Below are 23,119 nucleotides of genomic sequence, written 5' to 3' on the forward strand. Positions count from 1 at the left end.
CACATACCTTAGCCGACTTCATAGCTGAATGCTCCTTCAGCACAATCGAGAAAGAACAGAGTAATGCGCTATCGACCTCAGAGAAAGAGGTAGGAAGCAAACCCTAGTATATAGGATCTATTTGTGGATGGGGCATCAAGTTCTACAAGTAGTGGGGTAGGAATCCTTCTGAAAGGGCCTAATGAATTCAAAGTATATTATACCTTAGGCTTTGGGTTACCAGCATCCAATAACATGGTTAAGTATGAAGCTCTTCTAAACGAAATACAAATAGCCTTGGAAGTAGGGGCAACTGACCTCAGAATAAATAGCGATTCACAACTGATAGTGAACCAAATAATAGGGGTATACCAGGCAAAGGACCAGTCATGCAAGAGTACTTAGCTAAAGTACGAGTCCTAGAAGCCGAGCTCGGTGAGCAAGGAATTATAGTTGAATACCGAAGAATACCTGGAGAGAAAAATAAAGAAGCAGATCTACTTAGTTAACTGTCTATAGAAGAGTTAGAGCAACTCTTAGACAAAGTGTATGTGCAGCAAATTGATGTTCCCACTTTTTGAAAAGCCAGCCTCTATTATGCAAGTCAATGAAGAACGAAGCTGGATGACCCCATACCTTGAATACCTTAAGGCTGCAAAATTACCAGAAAACAAAGCAAAAGCTCAAAAAATCACTGCTAATTACCAGGCGATAAGAGGGACTCTATATAGGAGAGGAAAGTCCAGCCTATGGTTAAGGTGTGTAGGGCCGAAGGAGGCATCCAAGATAATCCAAGAGATACACTAGTGGGTCTGTAGAGTTCATGAAGGAGCAACCACATTGGCAAACAAGATCTTTCGACAGGGGTATTACTGGCCTACAGCGAAAAAAAAAGCCAGAGAATTTGTGAAGAAATGTGATATCTATCAAAGGTTTGCTAATGCCACCAATAGTCTAAATACACCACAGTTAAGTATATCAAGCCCGTGGCCGTTCTCACAGTGGGGGGACAGAAATTTTGGAACCATTCCCTAATACTGTGGGACAGAAGAGGTTTGTGATCGTGACTATAGAATACTTCTCCAAGTAGCCCGAGGCAGAGGCTGTGCTTACCATTACGACCCAAAAAGTGATAGAATTTGTATAGGGCAACATACCTGCCAGTTTGGGATACCCAGGACACTCATATCAGATAACGGAAAGCAATTTGACTGCAACTCTTTCCAAAATTTCACAAGAAACATGGATATATATGGTATCAATTTTCCTCAGTAGCTCATCCACAGATGAATTACCAAACTGATGTGATGAATCGACCTGTCCTCCAAGGGCTTAAAAACGATTAGACGGTGCTAAAAAGAATTGGGCAGCTGAATTGCATAGCATCTTGTGGGTATTATGTAATAGACCTTGGACATCAACAGGGAAAACCTCGTTCACACTAGCATTTGGGACAAAAGCTATAGTTCCCATAGAGCTTGTAATGATCTGGAAACCAGACCGCTACCGGCGCTAGGATCCAGATCGACTTAAGGTCGCCGGGACCCGTAGCAAGCCTACTATACATCATGTACACCTGATAAAATCTCATACATAATCATACATTTTCATAAAAACTTTAAACTTTTCATATACCAAGCTTGACCTGTGCATGCACTAAAACTGTATACATAAAACCCCTTACTGGAGCCCTCATCAAATGCTCCAGTTGGGTCAACATCTCATATGTCAAGCCTGATTCAACATATATCATCATTAAAACATTTCATAAAGATCATGTACCAAAAGGGATTAACCATACATTAGGGCCAAGCACAATACTAATCCTCATTACATTACTGAACAATACCTTATATTACATTACAAGTCCACTACTAATCTATTACATAGACTATACCATAACCTTGCTGACTTTCCCATAGCTACCTGAGCTCCTGCAAACCTGGGGGTTAGGGGAAAGGGGTGAGCTACAAAAGCCTAGTGAGCAGAATAGTAAAAACAATTTAATAAACATATGCTTTCATGGAATGCATCACAACACAAACAATTTACATCACGGATGGACTGACCCAAAAATCCCTCTACTCTGTGTCCGGCCCTAGATGGAGCTCCTCAGGACTTCTATTACATAACATAAGCTCTGTGCCAGGGGCGTAGTGCAGGCCACACCTGGTCTTTCCTGTACTCTGTGCCAGGGGCGTAGAATGGCAGCCCTGGTCTTTCATTACATAACATAATATCTAGAGGGCTAATGGGTCGTCCTATTATCCATCCACATCAACAACCAATTATACAATGCGGCATATTCGTGAAATCTAATGCATCCAACCTATTTTATATACATGATGCATGAACATGCTTAAAACATTTGATTTCTTGAAATAAAAGATTAGTTTAGTTCTACTCACCTCTGGCTGACTCTGAACTAACTCTGAAGCAGCTATCTCACTGTTGGTCACCTCGGTTCCTCAGGTTTGATCCTACACAGGTGGACTCAAATGAGGGACCAAACATACTCTAACATGACTCTAATATCTCCCCAAAAAACCCCCTAAAACATCATAAACATGCATGGAAAAACAGGCAAAGGAAGACTGGGCAGGGGACTTTCGGCGGCAGGTTCGGCGACCAAAGGTCCCCACAGAGCCGAAAGTCAAGTACTTTCGGGGGCAGGGTTCAGTGGCCGAAGGTCCTTCCAGAGCCGAAATTCACAACCTTCGGGGGCAGGTTCGGCGGCCGAAACTCCCCTCCAGAGCTGAAAGTACAAACTTTCGGGGGCGAGTTTAGGCGGCCAAAATTGCCTCCCCTGGTAGGTTCGGCGGCTGAACCTTGCTTCGGCGGCCGAACCTGGATCCTCCTGGGTGGCAGAACCCGATTCTGCCATCCCACATTCAGCCATCCCAACTTCCCAACATGCATTCAACTAGTCTAAAACATGCATAAACACTTATTCAAGCATATAGGGGCATAAAACTAGCCTAAACCCCAACAAACATCAACATAGCATCACATAAACATACATTTACCATTTAACTAACATAAACCCTAACATTTTACAACTAGCCTAAAAATGCATCAAAACCCCTTAACCCTTCATAAAACTTACTTAAAAACATAAGAGAAGATGAGGATCGACACTTATCTCTTAAAGATCGAGAGGAGATGCGATCCCAAACTTAGAGATATGGAGGAACGAGCTCCGGGGGTCTCCAAGCTTCAAAACTTTGATCTTAGCTTAAAATCTTCAAAACATGGTAAAAACTCATAAAAATCTTGAAGGATTTGAGGAGAAAACACGAGATCATCAAGGGGGTGGCGGAGACTCACCTTGTCCGGAAATAGAGCGAGAAAACTCACCCATTTTCGGATAGGGAACCTTTTATAGGTGGCTGGCCAGACCACCTTTGGAGGCCAAAAGTGCCTCCGTAACTCCACCATGTTCGGCGGCCGAATCTGGGTTTCTCCTCCAAAATATTTTCTTTCAAAACTCAATTTTCTTTCTTCATTAAAACCATAAAACATATCAAAACATTTTAGAAAACCTTTATTTTACCCTTCTAGAAGGCTCCGACATCCGAGAAATTCCAGATTCCAATGGAGATTCCGCCGAAAGGTAGGAATTCCGATGCCGGGGTCTAGCTGGGTATTACAGAGCTGCAGATCCCCACTCACTAGGTTCAATTCAATGATGAAAACATCAGTGGTGAGAAATTGAAGAGCAACTTGGATACCCTAAAGAAAATCAGGGATGAAGCACAAGTGTGAACAACTGCTTATCAGCAAAAAAGCAGCTTGGTACTACAACCAGAAAGTCTGGGAGAGAAACTTGAAGGTTAGGGACTTAGCCCTGAGGATACTAGAAGCCACAGGAAAAGTGGTTGATGTAGGAAAGCTAACACCAACCTAGGAAGGACCGTTTAGAGTCGCCAAAGTCATCAGATCGGGAGTATATAGAATCGAAGATTTGCAGGAGAATCCAGAACCTCACGCCTGCAACATCCAGTATTTGAAGAGGTAGTTTCCATAAGATTTACAATGTAACTATTATAGTGAGGATATGAATAAAAAACTTCTTTTCTATTCTCAAAATACTCTTGAAAAGCGATGAAGACCTCAATGAGGTAAGTGACCAATCTCAAAAATAAGACCGCCGGTACTACAAAATCGGTTGAGGAGATGAAGACCTCAATAAGATAAGTGACTGGTCTCGAAAATAAGACTGTCCACACCACAAAACTGATTGAGGAGATGAATACCTCAATGAGGTAGGTGACGGGTCTTGAAAATAAGCTAGCCAGCACCACAAAGTTGGCCAGCACCATAAAACTAGTTGAGGAGATGAAGAGCTCAATGAGGTAGGTGACCGGTCTTAGAAATAATATCGTCGGCACCATAAAATTGATTGAAGAGATGAAGACCTTAATGAGGTAAGTGATTGGTCTCGAAAATAGGCTGCCAACACCACAAAACCAATTGAGAAAATGAAGACCTCAATGAGGTGGGTGATCAATCTTGGAAATAGATTGTCGACACTACAAAATCGATTGAGGAAATGAAGACCTCAATGAGGTGGGTGACTGGTCTCGAAAACAGACTGCTAGCACCACAAAACCAATTGAGAAAATAAAGACCTCAATGAGGTGGATGACTAGTCTCGAAAACAAATCGCCGGCACCACAAAATTGATTGAGGAGTTAAAGACCATGCTAAAGGCCCATACTAGCAAAAATATAAGCCAAAAGAAAAAAAACCCAGGGTGTCGACCTCATAAAATGACCTCGGCACCAAGGCCCATACTAGCAAAAATATAGGCCAAAAGAAATAAAGGCAGGGTGCCGACCTCACAAAATGACCTCGGCACCAAGGCCCATATTAGCAAAAACATAAGCCAAAAGAAATAAACGCATGGTGTTGACCTCACAATAAGACCTTGGCACTCTCAAGGCAAAACCAAAATAAAACTAAGGCCAGGAACTGACTCCTGAAATGGACCTCGATCCTGTGAATATCAAATTGCAAATAAGGAAAAAATACAACTTTGGAACAATATAAACCAAGACAGAGCTGCATGAAAACTAAAGGCAATCTTAGGAAATGCCAACCTCAAAAACTAACCTCTAGCACTAAATTAGCTCAAAGAAAGAGCTCACAACCCGACCATCTAAAGGCACTAGAGGAGTAGAAGGCATAAAATCTAACGCGTTCAATAAACAGAATCCAAAACGCAATAAGTTATATGTTTTTACTGGCAAAACATCAAACGAGTGGCTAGCTCGGCATTGCTCACAAACAATATATGAAAAAATAATTTAAGTATGGAAATACAAACAAAATCTAAATAGACGGAAAAATAAAAGCAAGCAACTGGAAAATAACAAAAAGGTTCAGAATTTTTATTAATCACTCTTTCCCTACACCATTCGAATGGGTTACAAAAGCAGCAAGGGAAGGGAGAGCAAAACTAACTAGGTCATTTACAAGATTGCCCTCCTGCAGTCCAAGGGGCAAGGAAGGGGGATTCTTGAGCAGGGGATTATTGTCCTCTCTGTAGCAAACCTCCTCACAGTCGAAATCGAGTTCGAGGGCTCATAGGTCAGCCAATGGAGTGGAGGGGGCATCACAAGCAGCTTTGAGGCCCTGGTTAAAGCCTAAAGCGAACATGCAAAAAGCCTCCTTATATATTCTTTCCTTTAACTCTGCCAAGCCCTTATACTCCTCCAACCGTGCTTCGCAAGCCTATTGAATTTTCTCCTTTAGCTCTGAGAGTCCTTGAACTCCTGCAGCCGCACTTCACAGGCCCACTGAACTCTGTCCTCTACAGCCCGAACATCCCTTAATAAGGAGGCACACCTCTCCTTTATGGCAGAAACCTCTTGGCAGAGTTCCCGCTACTGAAGTCAAGACTCCTCCGCTGCTGAGGTCATGCCCTTCAAGTCCTTGATGTGTTTGTTAAGCTCATGCTAGAGGACAGTAGCACAAGTCAAGGCCTCATCGCGCTATGCCCAAGCCTCATCGCGTTGACGATGAATCTCCTCCAAAGCAGATAACTGCATGAGGGCTTCATCTCGCTAAGACTCCACCGCAGAAGCCTGTTGGGAAGCTTTGGAAACCTCCTCCCTATCTCCCCCAACTACTTGGTCAGGTCTTTGATTTGCCTCCGGAACTCAATAATGTGCCCACGAGCCTCATTAGTGGCAACCAGATTCTCGTCCCGACATGCCTCAGCAATGCGCTCGTCCATCAAGCTCTGGAGAGACCAATTTCGAGCATTGATCTCCATGAATATGCCAAAGGACTATCATACAAAAGAAAAAGTAAAGTTTGAAAAGCTAGAAACTCAAAAACGCTTTGAAAAAAGTCAAACAACTTACCATGAGGAACATCTCTCTTAAACTGTCCCCGAGATCCTCTAGGGAACGCGAGCTAAAAGCCACCTGCTGCTTAGTGGCCCAAGTCAGATGACTAATGAGCGCCATAAAACAAGGGTCAAAAGCATCCAGGACCCCTCAAACATCTTACTACTCAGCATCTCAGCCACGAGAGCTGGCTTTGACTCTATGGTCACCTCAATCACATTTAACAACTCATTGTCTAGGTTAGACAACAAGTACATTACCACCATTTTCCCCTCATCAATGGGAAGGGAAAGGGCTGCCTCTATAGGTTCTGAAGTCTGGGCACATTTAGCAGCCCTGCCTTTGATTGTGATAGCACTCACAGCTTGAATGGGTGGGACATCCAAGGGAGCAGTTCTGATGCCCTCTTTCTAGCTACTCTCAATCAACTCGCTAATCGCGATAGGCTCTTTAGGAACTTCCTTTGGAGCGGAAGGAGCCTTGGAAGAAGCCGGCGCTTTAGGAGAGACCGACGTCTTAGAAGTCGTTGAACGAGAGCCTCTGACACGGGCACTAAAGCCAGAGAAGGTGCAGGGGTAGGAGCAGAATGACAAGCTGAAGATGCGAGATCTGTGGCATGAAAAACATCTTTGGTCACATCAGCTATAGACTTGTTGGCCTCAAAGGCGGCCAGAGTCTCCTTCGCTCTCCTAGTATAGAGTGAAGTCCTTGAAAAGCTTGATGGAACCTATTGGCATGGCAGAAGCTGAAAAGGAAATATCAGTCCAGTCAGAGCTCGAAACAACAAAAGAAAAATATAAAAAGAAAGAAAACTAAAAAAAATACCAGCTTTCCGACAGTCCTGCAGGTTAGACATAAATATGCACTTCTCGGCGTCATATTTATTCTTTACATAGGTCAGTTGGAGAAAGCAAATTCGGTCTACTAGACTTAACCTAGGAAGTTATTACAGTCCTAAGGAATTTCTCTCCAAGAGAGGTTGATATCCCAGTTAACCCTTGAGCTTTCCTTTCCTTTAGCTCGACAACCACAAAATTATCTACCCAACCTTTAATCAAGTCCTTGTACCTTGTGAATATAAATAACCTAGCCCGAGGACAAAAATAGCAAAATCCATGGGTAGACCTAACTAGGTGGAAGAAAGTACAAACAACTCGATAGAAAGGACAAAACTCTAACACAGACAGATGGACTCAAAATAGCACATGAATAGAATAGAGTTAGGGGACAACATTCGTGGAATCACCCTAAAATGACGGAAAACCTCGATAAAGAAAAGGGTAAAAGGAAAGGTCAGCCTAAAGTCACGCTGTTTGACGAAAAAAACCAAGTTACCCCCTGCTGAGTGTCTATCAGGTTCGTCGGCAGTGGGTAAGGGAGAACAATTCATTCATTGGGCAAAGGAGCTCCAATTTTAAAAATAATGGTGTTAGAATAGTCACGGAAAAAATAGTGTCAGAAGAAGGAAGGAGTAACAGAGGACACCAGACTCACTACATTGGGAATTCTAATAGAAGCCATGAGAGGAGTAAGACGTACCTCGAATTAAAAAATCATGGATTATAGAGAAAAAAAAGAGCAAGATAGCAGAAGCAGCGCAAGAGGCAGAGTAACGAGTGAAAGCAAGAGCATAAGTTTGAAATAGATAAAGGTAAAGAAGAGACATTTTGACAGAATTCTTCTAGAGTCGTGCGATAATAATTGAAATCTCAAAATTTACCCGCTCATAAATCATGAGATAATTAATAAGCAGGTAAATGGGCATTTGATAACGACCGGGCCCTGGACGCTCAAGCTGTGGCTAAGCCCGGACTAGAAAGGCTGGGCCTTAGTTTTATTAGGGTCCAATACATGGGCCTACTCCTTGTACAAGTCCTGGACTTGTCCTGACGAGTCGGCCAAGGCACGGACCTACATGTGGGGGACCTAGCCTCAGATATCTGTTAGCCCCATGGGGCAACAAACTCCGTGATACTCAGAATCGTGTCCAAATAGTACCGGATGGAATTAAATGGCCGTCTGACGATAGGAAAGGATGCAGTATATCTATATGTACGGTCAATATGACTATGATAGGATTATATGAACGCAGAACAGCGGTTACACATCGATAGAAGAAAAAAAAGAATAAAAAAATAAATTATGAAATAATTAATAAGCAGGTAAAGGGGCAGTTGATAACGATCGGGCCCTGGACGCTCAAGCCGTGGCTAAGCCCGAGCTAGAAAGACTGGGCCTTTGTTTTATTAGGGTCCAATACATGGGCCTACTACTTGTACAAGTCATGGACTTGTCCTGGCAAGTCGGCCAAGGCACGGACCTACATGTGGGGGACCTGGCTTCAGATATCTGTTAGCCTCATGGGGCAACAAACTCCGTGATATTCAGAATCGTGTCCAAGTAGTACCGAATGAAATTAAATGGCCGTCTGACGATAGGAAAGAATGCAGTATATCTATATGTACGGCTAATATGACTATGATAGGATTATATGAACGCAGGACAACGGTTACACATCGATAGAGAAAAAAATAAAAAAAAATAAAAGAAGAGAGACAAACCAAATTTACTAAAATATATTTTCAATCTAATCTCTTACGACGATTAATATTTATAATAGATATATATGTCTCAACTTTTTAAGAATATTTGGCGATCAAACACAATATGCAATGAAAGATTACATACAAGTAAGAGGTGTGATGTAGATATGTAGAGGAAGTGTAAAGTCACAAGATATAATTTTAAAAATAAATAAATAAATAAATAATATATATATATATGACAGATACGAAAAAGTAATTTTGCATTTTTTATTTTGCCCCACTTGCCCACAAAGAAGGCAGTTTTCATCTCTATCCCTCCCTGAATAATTTTTCTGATGACAGTTGAGGAAATTTGGTAAGATATGATTGTGTGGCTTTAATGTTTTGTTTTTGTTGTGAAAGGGGCGAGGCAAATGTTTTTGGGTCCACTAGCTTTTTTTTTCTTCTAAATTGTCTAAAAGAGAGATTTGTCAAACCATGGTCGGTGGAGAAAGTTATTTCGAATTTTGGGGAGAGGAAAAAAATTTCAGATTCTTTTTCACTTTCAGATTGGATGGTTGAATTTGTATCAGCCGTAGTATCAAGCTATTAATAAAAAAATAATAATTTGTTTCAACAGTGCTATCACGCTATTAATAAAAAAATAATAATTTTTTTTATATCTATTAAAAATATTAATATAAAAATTATATTATAAAATATTAATTTAATATAAATTAAATTATATATTCAAAATAAAAATAAGTGGCTTTTAAAAAAATAAAATAAAAATAAGTAAAATTACAATATATTTTTTATATTTTTAAATTAATAATTATATTTTAATTATTACTATATGTATTTTTTATGATATTAAAAAATTACCGTTATTTATTAAAAAAATATTATATATATTATTTTAATGTAATTTAAATTATAGATTTTGATATAAAAATTAGTGAAAATACAGTATTTGTTTTTTTTAATAAATATTAATTAATTATTATAAAAGGAGGGGAATTAATTGAAAAAAAAAAGAGTAGGGAAGAAAATTTAAAACCAAAGAAGGAAATGAGAAAATAAAAGAATGAGAGAAAATGAGATTGAGGAAAATAATCAACTAATAAACAATTATCTTGTATTGAATACTTGCACCTATCCTTACTGATTGACTAAGAAACAAAGAAAACTTTATTTTACTTACTGTCGTTTTCTGCAGACATGAATTCTCTTCTGAACATCAAGGAATCAGTCAGACTATTTTAGAGATTATAAAGATGATGCAGTAGTGAAGGAAGATTATTCACAAACACCATAGGAAAGCTTTTCTCACTTGTTTCTGGTGATTTTCTTCAATCAGTTCTTGGGGAAACATGAGTTCAGCTCTTTCAACAGCTTCGGCCACCAGAAGGTAAAATGACAAGCTGGCTTCTAAACTCTTTCAATTTCTACAACAATGAAAAAAAAATTCAAATACCCTTTTGCAGGCTAGAGGGCAAAGTAGCACTAATTACTGGTGGAGCCAGTGGCATAGGCGAGAGCACAGCTAGGCTATTTATCAAACATGGAGCCAAGGTACTCATCGCAGACGTTCAAGATGATCTTGGCCACTCACTCTGCCAAGAATTCGACTCCCAAGAAACTCTCTCTTACATCTACTGCGATGTCACTTGTGATTCTGATGTTCAAAACGCTGTGGATACTGCAGTCTCCAGGTATGGAAAGCTCGACATAATGTTCAGCAATGCAGGAATTTCAGGCAAACCAGAAACAAGAATCCTATCTACTGAGAATGAAGAATTCAAGAAAGTGCTTGATGTGAATGCTTTTGGTGCTTTCTTGGGAGCCAAACATGCTGCTAGAGTAATGATCCCAGCCAAGAAAGGCTGCATACTGTTCACATCAAGTTTAGTTTCAGTGTGTTGCATGGGTTCTCCATATCCATACATAGCATCAAAATATGCAGTGGTGGGGCTCGCCAAGAACTTATGTGTGGAGCTGGGGAAGTATGGGATTAGAGTTAACAGTATTTCGCCATTTGGGGTTGCAACTCAAATGGTGAGAGATGCTTTTGGGAATAGGGAGAAGAAGGAAATTGAGGAAATTATTTCATCAGTGGCTAACTTGAAAGAGGTGGTGTTGGAAGCTGATGATATTGCAGAGGCAGCTTTGTATCTTGCAAGTGATGAGTCTAAGTATATCAGTGGAATCAATTTGGCTGTTGATGGAGGTTACAGTCTCACTAATCCAACTTTTTCATCGGCAATGAAAAGCCTCTTCTCTTAAGAAGATTGTCTTGAACCTCTGTGTTCTTCTTCCTCTTCTTCTTGTGACAGGACCAAAGCATCTCAATAAGTGAAACTTTAGTGTTTGTCCTGTAGCTTTCAGCTTGTAATATGAAAGTTATATGGCAACTATAAAGTATTAATTATTGTCAATTCACAATTATTGAAACACCAATGCAGCTAATTGTCAACAGCTTTCTGCTTATTTTTTAAGTCAGTGACATACACTCGTCTGCCAATTAGTGGTTCCACATGTCATTTTTTTTTATTTGCCCTCGATTTAACAAAAAAAAAAAAAAAAGCTTCATCATTGCTAGGTTATCTAGCTAAATGCTGATTTATATAAATAAAAAGAAAAATAAAAGGCAGAGGAATTAAGATAATTTATATATGAAGTTTAATTTTTATATAAATACACAAATTAAATAAATATTAATAAAAAATAGAAACCGCCTGCAATAAAAATAATTAATATCTAATATCAAACATAATTAGATTTTATTTGATAATTTTTTCTTTTTTAATAATGCAATTGGCAGATCAAAGATCATAACATATTGACTGATTACTCATATGAATGGATCAATGTGATTTTGGTATAAACACCCAAGTAAAATCCTAACTTTTTATTTTTCTTATTGCGTGTGAAATTTGAGAGGAAAATCTCATGATCCTATTTTCAATTTCCACATCCATAACTTTGCTTTGTAGCCTATTGCTAATTCCTAATATGCTTTTGTATAGCCTTTATTAGATTCACTCTTCTATGTCCAGCTTGCTCACCCTTGTTTCAAGGCTTCTGTGTTTAATAATGTTAATGCTCTGTTGATATTTGCACCTACAAGAAATCCAAGATAGAGAATTGGAAGAGAACCAGTTTCACAAGCAGCAAGTATGTAGTCGTGCTTAGTCTTAATCCAATAATTAAAGGTACATCACTGACCTAGTAGATCGTAATTCGAGTCACTACTCCTCGATATCCTGCATATAGCTGCCTTTCACGTTAATGCCAAAGACCGATCCAAAAGCTAGATCATTGATAAATTGAAAACATATATAGCCGAATTCACAATCTCAAAATAAGTAATGTGTTACTTCCACCAATGAGAATTTGAAAGCCAGTCAGTGGGCAAGAAACTTAGAAGTGTTGTACCTCTCTTCAACAACAAGAATGTAATATGGTAAGCAAGTTAAGAATCTGGGTATTGGAACATTTGGAATGATGGGTTATAAATAGTAAATCCCCCATCAATAAAAAGATTATGCCCACTAATATATCTACCCTCATCACTAGCAAGATATAGTGCAGCATTGGCAACATCCTCTGCCTTAAGTGTCACACCCTTCAAGTTCCCAAGTGAATTCATCAAATTCTCCAGTCCCTCATCATCAAGCCCCACAAATTTTTTGGCCAAAGGGGTAGAAAGCGCATAAGGGGACAAGCAATTCACTCTGATCCCAAATTGCCCAAGCTCAACTGCTGCATTTCTTGTAAGTCCTAAAACAGCATGCTTTGAGCAACAATATGCATGTGAGGCTGCAGCACCTACTCTTGAACTCACACTAGCAGTGGAAATAATGCTGCCTCTACGTGCCGGAATCATTACACGGGCAGCGTGTTTGATACCAAGGAAAACTCCGGTCACGTTAATGCTAAGAACACGTTCGAAGTCGGCCTTTTCGTTGTCGATTATACGTGGTTTGTTTTCGTCCGCAATCCCTGCATTGTTGAACATTATGTCAAGTTTGCCATAGGTAGCAACTGCTTTGTCTACTGCATTTTTAATGTGGGTCTCATCTGTGACATCGCAGTGGACGTAGGTGGAGTTTGATGGGCCTAAGGCTTCAGCCACCGAATGGCCTAATTCGTCTTGGATATCTGCAATAACAACTTTGGCTCCGTGGTGGGCGAAGACTTTGGCCGTGCATTCACCAATTCCGCTTGCGCCGCCTGTGATTAGGGCTACTTTTCCCTCAAGCCTGCATCAACGAACCAAAATGTACAAATATATGAGTTAGTGGTATTAATTCAATTATTATATATTTAATATAATTTCAAAAGTTAATTTTCGTTTTATAGACATTTGAAATGCAACCAAAAAAGAAAACAATATCATCCAATAACTTGGTTGCCATTGAAATTACAATAATGCAACAAATAAGAGTGATTAATTTAATTTAACGGTACGAACATTTAATTAAATTAAATTTCAAAGGCGTCGGTGGAGTGTAAAATAATTAAAATTTTATATATATTTGAAAGAAAAAAAAAATTAATTGTCTTTATATAACATATTAGCAGTAACAACCGGAAAACGGATCCTTAAAGGTGACAGTAGACTTTAGCAAAAAAACAGTGACAGTGGACTTTAATGTTACTTAGTTTAAAGATCAGGAGGTTTTATGTAATTTGCCCTAAAAAAAACTTATCCTTCATTTTTCTTTCCCTTTCTTTTTCCCAGAATTCTCCGATCCCTTGTTTAAAGAAACAGAGTAACTAGAAAGCAATAGTAAAAGCAATGATCTAATAACTAAACCTAGTAATCAAGTAACAGATTGAAAGAACACAAAAGATCATCGACTCAATAATAAACTCGCAAACAATCGATTCATCAGAAAACAATCATCACCTCCGGCGGTGGACGGACATGCAGGTAAAGCCGCCACAATCACCATCAACGATGTAAATAAAAGCAAAAACAAGAGGAGAAGAAAAAGAAACATGAGATGATGAAGTTTAAAATTGACTCATACCTTCTTGCAACTGCAGAGATAAATGAAGACGCCATTTCTGAATTCTCTCTCCCACGCTACTCGGTGAAAGGGCCTTTTGTGAAGAATAGAAAATAAGGAGGTCAGTTCTAATGGGAGATATAAACTGATAAATGGGCAGGTATTGGCGAAAATTAAACTATTCTTATTGGGTTTATATCAGCAGTATTTTTTTGTTTTTTTTTTGAAAGCAAATATCAGCAGTATTTGTATTTCTCTTTAAAAATTAATTTAAATTATATGAATTATTTGAATTCGTTTAATTTTATATATTTTTAATTAATAATTTATATAAAAAATATTTTTATTAAAAATTTTCATTTAAAATTTTAATATTTTTAAAAAATATTTAAATTTTAATTTTTAAATAAAAATATATAAAAAATTTATAAATATTATTATAAAATATATTTTTTATATTAAATTAATTATTTATATAAATGAATTTAAATATTGAGTATTCTATTTATAAAATTTGAATTCAGAATATTAATTTTTCTAAATTTAAATTCATTTTAAATTTATTATAATTATATAAATTCATAATATTAGGATTTAATAATTTATTCTCTTAGGATTCAATTGGAATTGAGTACTCAAAAATACTCTATACATTGTCGGTTGTAATAAATAGTACTCTATACATTGTCGGTTGTAATAAATAGTTATTTTAATTCATTTTATTTTTTTATATAAAAATATAATTTTTTATTAATTTTTTAATTATAATATTTTAAAATATTAAATTTTATTAAATATTAAAAATTTTTAAAAATTTATAAAATTAAATAAAATTATAATAATTAATTTATATATTATTATAATATAAAAAATAAATAGATAATAATTTTAAAATAATTAATAAAAAATAGATGAATAAAGATTATAAAATGAAAGAATATATAAATAAATATGGTAAACGTTGGGAACGGGAAATCGAAAGGAGGGTACTAAGTGAATTATGTGTAGTTATCTGTCAAGCCAAATCTGGCAAGGCGTACAAGTTATATAATTTTTAATGGTTGGCCCGTCGTTATTTTCTAAAATATATTAGGTAATTATAATATTAATTTTAAGAAAAAATTACATAGTATAAAAAATTTAGAAAAAGTTATTTTTTCTAATTAATGCACCATCTTATTTTTAAAATTTAATATTTTAATTCTTAAATTTTATTATGTCTCCATTATCATCAGTGATAAAGATAAATAATTAAAATATTCTTTTTAAAATTTAATATTTTAATTTCTAAAATTTAATTCTATCAAATTTAAAAATTTCTCTTAAAAAATAATTTATTTATAATTATTTTACAAACATCAATCAATTAAAGTAATTTAAATTTAAGAAAAAAATTAAATTTAAATTTAATATTTATATAATAATAAATTTAATATGTACAGTTCTAATTTAATAATAAATATATTTAAATAAACATGAGAGATCTCATATTTTATTTTTTTAATTTTTATTTTAAAAAAAACAATTATCACAAAAAACACACCTTTCTTTTTCCGGTCACTTTCTATTAGATTAAAGGCTGAAGCAACTGATTGGCTAGTTTAAAGATTTTGGCATCCGAGGACTCCAAGAGTGCACATATTACTGTAGAACTGTAGGATAAGAGCAAAGGGGTTAACATCAGATGTAGGCTAAGAACCAGACTCTGGATGAAGGGATCAACATCAGAAGGAAGCATGTAACCTTGGGCCCATACAGACATTTGCCTTTCAAAGCCTTCATCCATAAACTATTGGTGGTAAGATTAATTTTCCAATGGTTCGACCAGGCTGAAAATTTAAATTTTTTTGAAATTATTCATTTTTAAATTGGTATCCTTCAATTATGTTCGAAATTTCGGTGATACTTTATAAATCATTTTTGCAGTCTTATATATCAATCCGTTCGAGATCAATCGTATAATAGGTCGGCCTTATGAAAAATCAATTTTACAAGGGGTCTGACGACATCTGCTTTGTTCGAGTCACGCGAATCTGCTTCGTAAGAAGTCGTCTTTACGAGAGATCTACCTAATAAAAATTGACTCTGTTCGAAATCTATTTCATCATTTCACCTATATGTTTTTGCTAAATCTTTCATAATTTTTTTTTTAAATATAGAAGTTATTAATATTTAAAAAATATTCATAATTCAATTCGATTATCTCTAATTTTATAAGAAAGCATGCACATTAAATTGGTATAATATATATCCTATTAATTTTTAATAAAAAATAATAATAAAACTATTGCATTAAAAAAATATTTAATAAATTTATAAAAAATATAAAAATTAATCTATTAATAATAATAATATTTAAAAATTAAATAATAAATTTCTCAAATTAAAATTCACGAGATAGATCTGAATGAAATCATAAAAAATAAAAAATTTCACAAATAAATAAAAACAGAATATTAAGTTGGCGGCTGTGACAGCTGTTCCTATGCGTATAAATTTAATATAAAAACTAGGCTTTTCGAAGCGTCCAAACGGCCACCACCCTACGAAAAATTGAGAGATTCCTATTTTGTTTTCTTCTAACCTCTTCAATTATTGCAATTTTTTGTTAATATTTAAAAATTTAAATTTTTTAAAAACCCAATATTTTTTAAAACTCAAATTTGAAAAACTATTGCATTACGGTTTGAGCACATTCATTCAATAATATTCAGTAGCTACTTAGAGTTTTCAATTGAATTTCAACCAACTTTTATTAAAAGTTTGTTATTAATTAATTAGTCTGTTTTAATAAATTTAATCTTTATTTTTTTTATTTTAAATATATTTTCATTAATTTATATTTTTATTCGTCTGTCATCCTTATACAGATAATCTATTTATAAATACGATAATTTTATTATTATCAGATTGATTATTTAATTTTTTTAATATTTTTTAATATATTTTTTATTATTACGAGTTTTATTTTTATATTGAGGTTGATAATTAATTTACTCTGATTACTTCGAATTTATTCTAACTGAAATCAAATTTTAATTGGTTTGAATTTCATCCCATGCAATACACTAGAGCTCATTAATCGCCAGTCTTTAACCTTATAAACTTCTTAAATTAGCTGTCACTTTTATTAAGTTTGTAACTATAATTTATCCTATTACTTGATTAATTAGAAAATAATATAGATATTTATTATTGTTTAAAATATTAAATTTGATTGATTAAATAAATTTCTATTTAAATTTAAATTGGTTAAAAATGTTATTTAAATACTTAAATTCTATTTAATCAATTTTTTTTTATAATTGAAAACAAAATTTAAAAAATAAATAATAAATTCGTAACTTTTATATTCGCTTCTTTTCAATATATATTCCTTTTATTTAAGATATTTTTCAAAAAATTAAAAACATTAATTTAAATGTAAATATAATATTACTTATAAATATCTAATAAATTTCTATATTATTAATGTTTTAAAAAAATTTAATTATAAAAGAATAAATGTTATACTATTTACTTTTAAAATATCTATTATTAATGACATTATAATAATTTAAATGTTAAAAATTAAATTTTCATTTTGTTTAAAATTAAAAAGGAATGATGCAATGAAAAAATATATTTTTTAATTATAAAAATAATAAAAATTAATTTTCTAATAAAAAGCTTAAAAAATAATAAAAATTAAATTTACAATTTTATAACAATAAGTAAGGCTTAAGGCCCAAGTCCCAACCGATCCAAATATTACACAAGGATCGTCGAGAAAAGTAATAATCTCTGTTTTACGAAAAAAATATTTTTTCACATTTTTTAGTGTTTGATCTATTTAAAAAATTTAATCACAAAAATATTTTTTATTTAAAAAATAAATTATTTTAAAAAATTAAATTTAAATTAAATAATACAAAATAAGTTATTTCATTAGAAAATATTTTATATGAAAAATATTTTTTATTATATTTTTTTATTTATCTTTTGAGGTTTTTTAAATAAATCTAAAAATAATTTAAAAGCTATAATTATCATACATTTTAAGAATTAAAATCAAAGTGATAAAATTATCCACTATTTTACAAATTAAATTCTAATTGCAAATTGTTGTTTAATTATTTTTCAAAAATTATGTAATATTTAATTGAAATTTTAAATTTAATTATTATTAATTGATGGTGCATCACAATCGTTCAAAATAAATCATGAGCTGTGTTGACGAAATAGGTCTACGCGGTAAGAATCAGGTGAATAAGAAATGCAGTTTATCCCAAGAAAAGAAATATCCAGATACCATAATACCAGACGCATCATCAAAACTCGCCCTTCTCTCGAATAGACGAGACTTAGTATAAAATTACTGTTAACAGGCGTAATCTAGCGTATATCCATTACACATATAATTACGGGATTGTCAACTTATTAGTTGACGATATCCCTTATCAAGCAGTCGGACACATTATCGTCGAATTATTAGAAAATTCTATATTTATCACTACCTTCTTATGGTATAAAAAGAGAAGGATCTCGGAAGTAAAAGTATGTTATTTTCTAATACTACTCAAATTCTAAGTAATTCATTACATTCTCTCTATTTTTCAGTATACTAACTTGAGTATCGGACTTCACGTTCTCTTCTTTGTAGATTCTATCCAGTCATAACTCAGTTTCTATCTAGTCATAACTAAGTTTCATTCTGGTCACGTCGTCAATCTAATATTTGTAACATCATTTAGTTCCATTGCCAGGAATCCATTAAACTCTATCTGATCATTTGGATTAAAATCGATTTCTTGTTCTTTTTTCTTTTAGAAAAGGAATATAATCGGAATCGTACATGTCATTACGGGAGGGCCTGATAAGGGCAAAGGGAAAAATAAGCGTGTAGCAGAGGATGTCATATTTGTCCATCAGGAACCACAGACCAAACAAGAGGTAAGGTTCGATCCTATAGACAAAGTGGTCGAATTCTTTTAAAATGATTTGCTGGTCGTTAAGATCCTCTTGAACCAATACGAGGTAAGACAGGTACTTGTAGATATTGGTAGTTTTGTTAATCTCCTCACCTTAAATGTTTTTAACAAGTTAGGCTTAGATAAAAGCAGCCTTGTCAGAATTTTCTATCCTTTAGTGGGATTAAAAGATAAGACCGTGGCAGTACTGGATACCATCAACCTTCCCTTGGTATTGGGTGATGAGAAATATAGGCGAGAGTTGTATGCGAGAGTTTGCGATGGTAGATATCCCATTTGCGTACAATGTGATACTCGATCATCTAGTGATCAAGCATAATTTAGCCACATTTTTATCATAATTATTATTGTTTATTTACATATTTTTTTAGTTTAATTTATGGTTTTTATCTTATTTTTACAGAAAAGGAAGAAATTGGAAAATTGGAGAAACAGTGCAAAAAATTGACAGAAAAGTGATTGGGTCAGTGATTTGCCCAAAACACTCAAATCACCGGGCAAATCACTTTGACAGCAGAAACCTGGAGGCAACAGGCAGAAGTGATATGGGCAAGTGATTTGCCCAAGACACTCGAAGACACTGGCCAAATCACTCGCAGAAGACAGAGAGCAAAAAACTGGACTGACTCACAGAAAAGTGATTGGGTCAGTGATTTGCCCAAAACACTCAGATCACCGGGCAAATCACTTTGACAGCAGAAACTGACAGAAGAGCGGGAAATTGGGCAGAAAACATAAATCCGAATTTTCAGAAGTCCAATTCCAACCCAATCACTACCAACATAAAACCAAGAGCCACGAAAGAGCTTCTCATCCAAGAAATTCCAATTGCAATTAAATTCAACATCAAAAGAGGAGTCAAACACCAAATCAAAAAGGGATTTTGAAACCCTAGATGGATGGAATTCTTCAGCTATAAAAGGAGAGCCTCCAAACCAGCAGAGCATCTTCTGATCATCTCTCAGCTTCAGAAACTCTCCAGAAACGCAGCAATCTCTTCTTTCTTTTTTTCTTTTGTGATTTTGTCCACCATGAGTGGCTAAACACTTTCCTTTCTAGTTGAAGTTGGAAAATTCAGATTTGTGATGAATTGGGAGATTTAAATCTCAATTTTTAAACTTCTATTTATTTTCAATATTTATGCAATTTGATCTTTCTATAATTGTTGCTTTGCTTTTAGAATCAATTTAGGCCTATTGCTTTTAATTGCTTGAGTAACAATTGTTTGAATAATTTAAGTCCGTAATTGCTTATATTATTTGAACACAAATTTAATCAAGTTTGTAATACCCGGCTAGACTCCGGTATCGGAATTCCTATCGTTTGGTGGAATCTCGGATGTCGGAGACCTCTAGAAGGGTAGAACCATGTTTTATAAAAATGTTTTCATGTTTTTAATGGTTTTAAAGTATGAAATTTAAATGAGTTTTTGCATGAAAAGTATTTGGAGGAAAACCCAGGTTCGGCCGCCGAAAGTCAAGTTCGGCCGCCGAACATGCATGCGTTTTGGAGGCACGTTAGGCCCCCGAAAGCATGAGTGAGGGAAGTTCAGGTTCGGCCGCCGAAAGTCAAGTTCGGCCGCCGAACATGGCATGCATGCGGAGGCACATTCGGCCCCCGAACGTGGCCTGGCCAGCCACCTATAAAAGGGTCCCTTAGCCGAAAATGGGCGAGCTTTTTCTCCTCATTTCGGCCAAGGTGAGCATTCCGCCATCCTTCCCCAATCTTGAGTTTTTCCTTCCTTTTTCCATGATCTTTACAAGTTTATAACTTTGGTTTTGAAGATCTTTGAGCTTAGAACGAGTTTTGGAGCTTGGAGACCAAAAGTTGGAACTTCTCCCATCTCCAAGTTTAGATCTCCTCAACCCTCGATCTTCAAGAGGTAAGAGCCGATCTTAAGCTCAATGTATGATTTAAACAAGTTTTATGAAGTTTTAAGGGGTAGATTGCATGTTAGGATATATGTTGAACCTATGGGTTTTTGATGACTTTTTGAACAATGTAGCTTGATTGTGTATGATTGAAGTGTTGTAGATGGGGTATATGCATGTTTGAGGCCCCTAGGAACTTGTATGCATGCTTTGGTTGAAAAATATGCATGTTTGGAAGGTTTGGAGGCGGAATGTGCAAAGGGAGCCAAGTTTCTGCCCTTTGGCAGAAACCAGGTTCGGCAGCCGAAGGTACTTTCGGCCGCCGAACATGGCTGGGGAGGCAGGCCTTTCGGCTGCCGAAGTTGCCCCCGAAAGGAGACTTTCGTCTCTGTCTGGGACTTTCGGCCGCCGAAGGTGCCGCCGAACCTACCTGAGTTTCGTCTCTGTCCAGGACTTTCGGCCGCCGAAGGTGCCGCCGAAAGTGCCCTGTTCAACCATTTCTTGCATGTTTTTATGTGATGTTTTCATGATGTTATAGGGGGTTTTTGGGGAGTATATTAGAGTTATGTTTATGTATGTTTGGTCCCTCATTGGAGTCCACCTGTAATACCCGGCTAGACTCCGGTGTCGGAATTCCTATCGTCCGGTGGAATCTCGGATGTCGGAGACCTCTAGAAGGGTAGAATCATGTTTTTATGAAATGTTTTTATGTTTTAATGGTTTTAAGTGTGAAATTAAATGAGTTTTGGCATGAAAAGTCCTTGGAGGAAAACCCAGGTTCGGCCGCCGAAAGTCAAGTTCGGCCGCCGAACGTGCATGCGTTTTGGAGGCACGTTAGGCCCTCGAAAGCATGAGTGAGGGTAGTCAAGGTTCGGCCGCCGAAAGTCAAGTTCGGCCGCCGAACATTTGCATGGTTGCGGAGGCACATTCGGCCCCCGAACGTGGTCTGGCCAGCCACTATAAAAGGGTCCCTTAGCCGAAAACGGGCGAGCTTTTTCCCCATTTTCAGCCAAGGTGAGCTTTCCGCCGTCCCTCACCCATTTTCAATGTTCTTCCTCTAAATCTTTCAATATTTTTACTTGTTTTCACTTGTGTTGGAAGATTTAAGCTTTTGAAACAAGTTTTGGAGCTTTGGGAACTCAGGAGCTCATTTGCGTGGATCTCCAAGTTTAGGTCGTCTCCCTCTCGATCTTCAAGAGGTAAGAGCCGATCTTAAGCTCCTTATGTGTTTTAAGTAAGTTTTATGCAAGATCTATGGGTAGAAATGCATGTTAGGGTATTTGTTGAGTTATGGGTTAATGTTGATATTTTGAACAATGTGGCTTGCTTGAGTATGTTTGAAGTGTTGTAGTTGGGGTATATGTATGTTTGAGGCCCCTAGGAACTTGTATGCATGCTTTGGTTGAAAAATATGTATGATTTATGGTTTTGGGAGGCAGGAGGTTCATTTGAACCAAGTTTCTGCCCGTTTGGCAGAAACCAGGTTCGGCAGCCGAAGGGAGTTTCGGCCGCCGAACCCCTCTTGTGGAGGCAGCATTCGGCTGCCGAAGGTGCTCCCGAAAAGAGACTTTCGTCTCTGTCTGGCACTTTCGGCCGCCGAAGGTGCCGCCGAACCTGCCTGACTTTCGTCTCTGGAGGGACTTTCGGCCGCCGAACCTGCCGCCGAAAGTGCCCTGTTCAGCCACTCCATGCATATCTCTATGTGATATTTTCAGGATGTTTTAGGGGGGTTTTTGGGGAGTAGTTTAGAATTATGTTCAAGTATGTTTGGTCCCTCATTTGAGTCCACCTGTGTAGGTTCGGACCCGAGGAACCGAGGACCCCAGCAGTGAGTTCAGCTGCGGTGTTGTCAGAGTCAGCCAGAGGTGAGTGGAACTAAAACTTAATCTTTTAAATTAAATGCTTTATCATGTTTCATGCATCATAATTATGCAATAGGATGATTGCATTAGTTTTCACGAATATGCCGCATTGCATAAATTATTGTTGTTGTGGGTGAATGTCGGATGACCCAGTTAGTCCAAGACAGGAAGACCAGGCCCCATGCTACAGGCTTGGCACAGAGTAAGAAAGACCAGGCCCCAGTCTACAGGCCTGGCACAAAGTAAGGCACGGTTATGGGACTCGAAGACCAGGAGCCCAGAGGAGGCCCTGGAAAATGGTAAGTAATGTATGTTCTGACAGGAAAGACCAGGACCCCATTCTACAGGCCTGGCACAGAGTTAACTTGGACTAATTGGTGACGAGTTCACCCAACCCTTATGTGAATTGTCTGTGTTATGATGCACTCCATTTGAGCATAGTGTTAATGTGTTTTCCTAGCTCTACTCACTGGGCTTTTAACTCACCCCTCTCCCTTTACCCCCAGGCTTGCAGGTACAGGATATAGCAGGAGTCAGG

General features: G+C 36.4%; 2 protein-coding genes and 1 long non-coding RNA gene across 3 annotated transcripts; 1 reads left to right on the top strand and 2 right to left on the bottom strand.

Moving 5' to 3' along the window:
- Window positions 1-1,756: 1,756 nt before the first annotated feature.
- On the bottom strand, window positions 1,757-10,203 carry LOC122724504. Its single transcript, XR_006351951.1, has 3 exons — window positions 10,065-10,203; window positions 2,388-2,459; window positions 1,757-1,921 (listed from the first exon to the last, which is right to left on the bottom strand). It is a non-coding gene; the product is annotated as an uncharacterized LOC122724504 (long non-coding RNA).
- On the top strand, window positions 10,067-11,358 carry LOC110623158 (secoisolariciresinol dehydrogenase). Its single transcript, XM_021768080.2, has 2 exons — window positions 10,067-10,271; window positions 10,348-11,358. The coding sequence occupies exons 1-2, from the start codon at window positions 10,234-10,236 to the stop codon at window positions 11,144-11,146; spliced, it is 837 nt and encodes a 278-aa protein (XP_021623772.1). The 5' UTR covers window positions 10,067-10,233; the 3' UTR covers window positions 11,147-11,358.
- Window positions 11,359-12,219: 861 nt separating this feature from the next.
- LOC110623516 (secoisolariciresinol dehydrogenase) lies at window positions 12,220-14,054 on the bottom strand. Its single transcript, XM_021768493.2, has 2 exons — window positions 13,900-14,054; window positions 12,220-13,125 (listed from the first exon to the last, which is right to left on the bottom strand). The coding sequence occupies exons 1-2, from the start codon at window positions 13,932-13,934 to the stop codon at window positions 12,336-12,338; spliced, it is 825 nt and encodes a 274-aa protein (XP_021624185.1). The 5' UTR covers window positions 13,935-14,054; the 3' UTR covers window positions 12,220-12,335.
- Window positions 14,055-23,119: the final 9,065 nt, after the last annotated feature.

Source organism: Manihot esculenta, chromosome 9, assembly GCF_001659605.2.
Source record: "Manihot esculenta cultivar AM560-2 chromosome 9, M.esculenta_v8, whole genome shotgun sequence".
NCBI lineage: Eukaryota > Viridiplantae > Streptophyta > Magnoliopsida > Malpighiales > Euphorbiaceae > Manihot > Manihot esculenta.

What these genes read in the sequence shown, in the direction of transcription:
- LOC110623158 (XM_021768080.2), top strand. Translation starts at nt 10,234, where the DNA reads ATGAGTTCAGCTCTTTCAACAGCTTCGGCCACCAGAAG. An exon ending in ACAGCTTCGGCCACCAGAAG is followed by an intron (nt 10,272 to 10,347) that starts GTAAAATGACAA and finishes ACCCTTTTGCAG; the next exon opens with GCTAGAGGGCAAAGTAGCAC.
- LOC110623516 (XM_021768493.2), bottom strand. Translation starts at nt 13,934, where the DNA reads ATGGCGTCTTCATTTATCTCTGCAGTTGCAAGAAG. An exon ending in ATCTCTGCAGTTGCAAGAAG is followed by an intron (nt 13,126 to 13,899) that starts GTATGAGTCAAT and finishes TCGTTGATGCAG; the next exon opens with GCTTGAGGGAAAAGTAGCCC.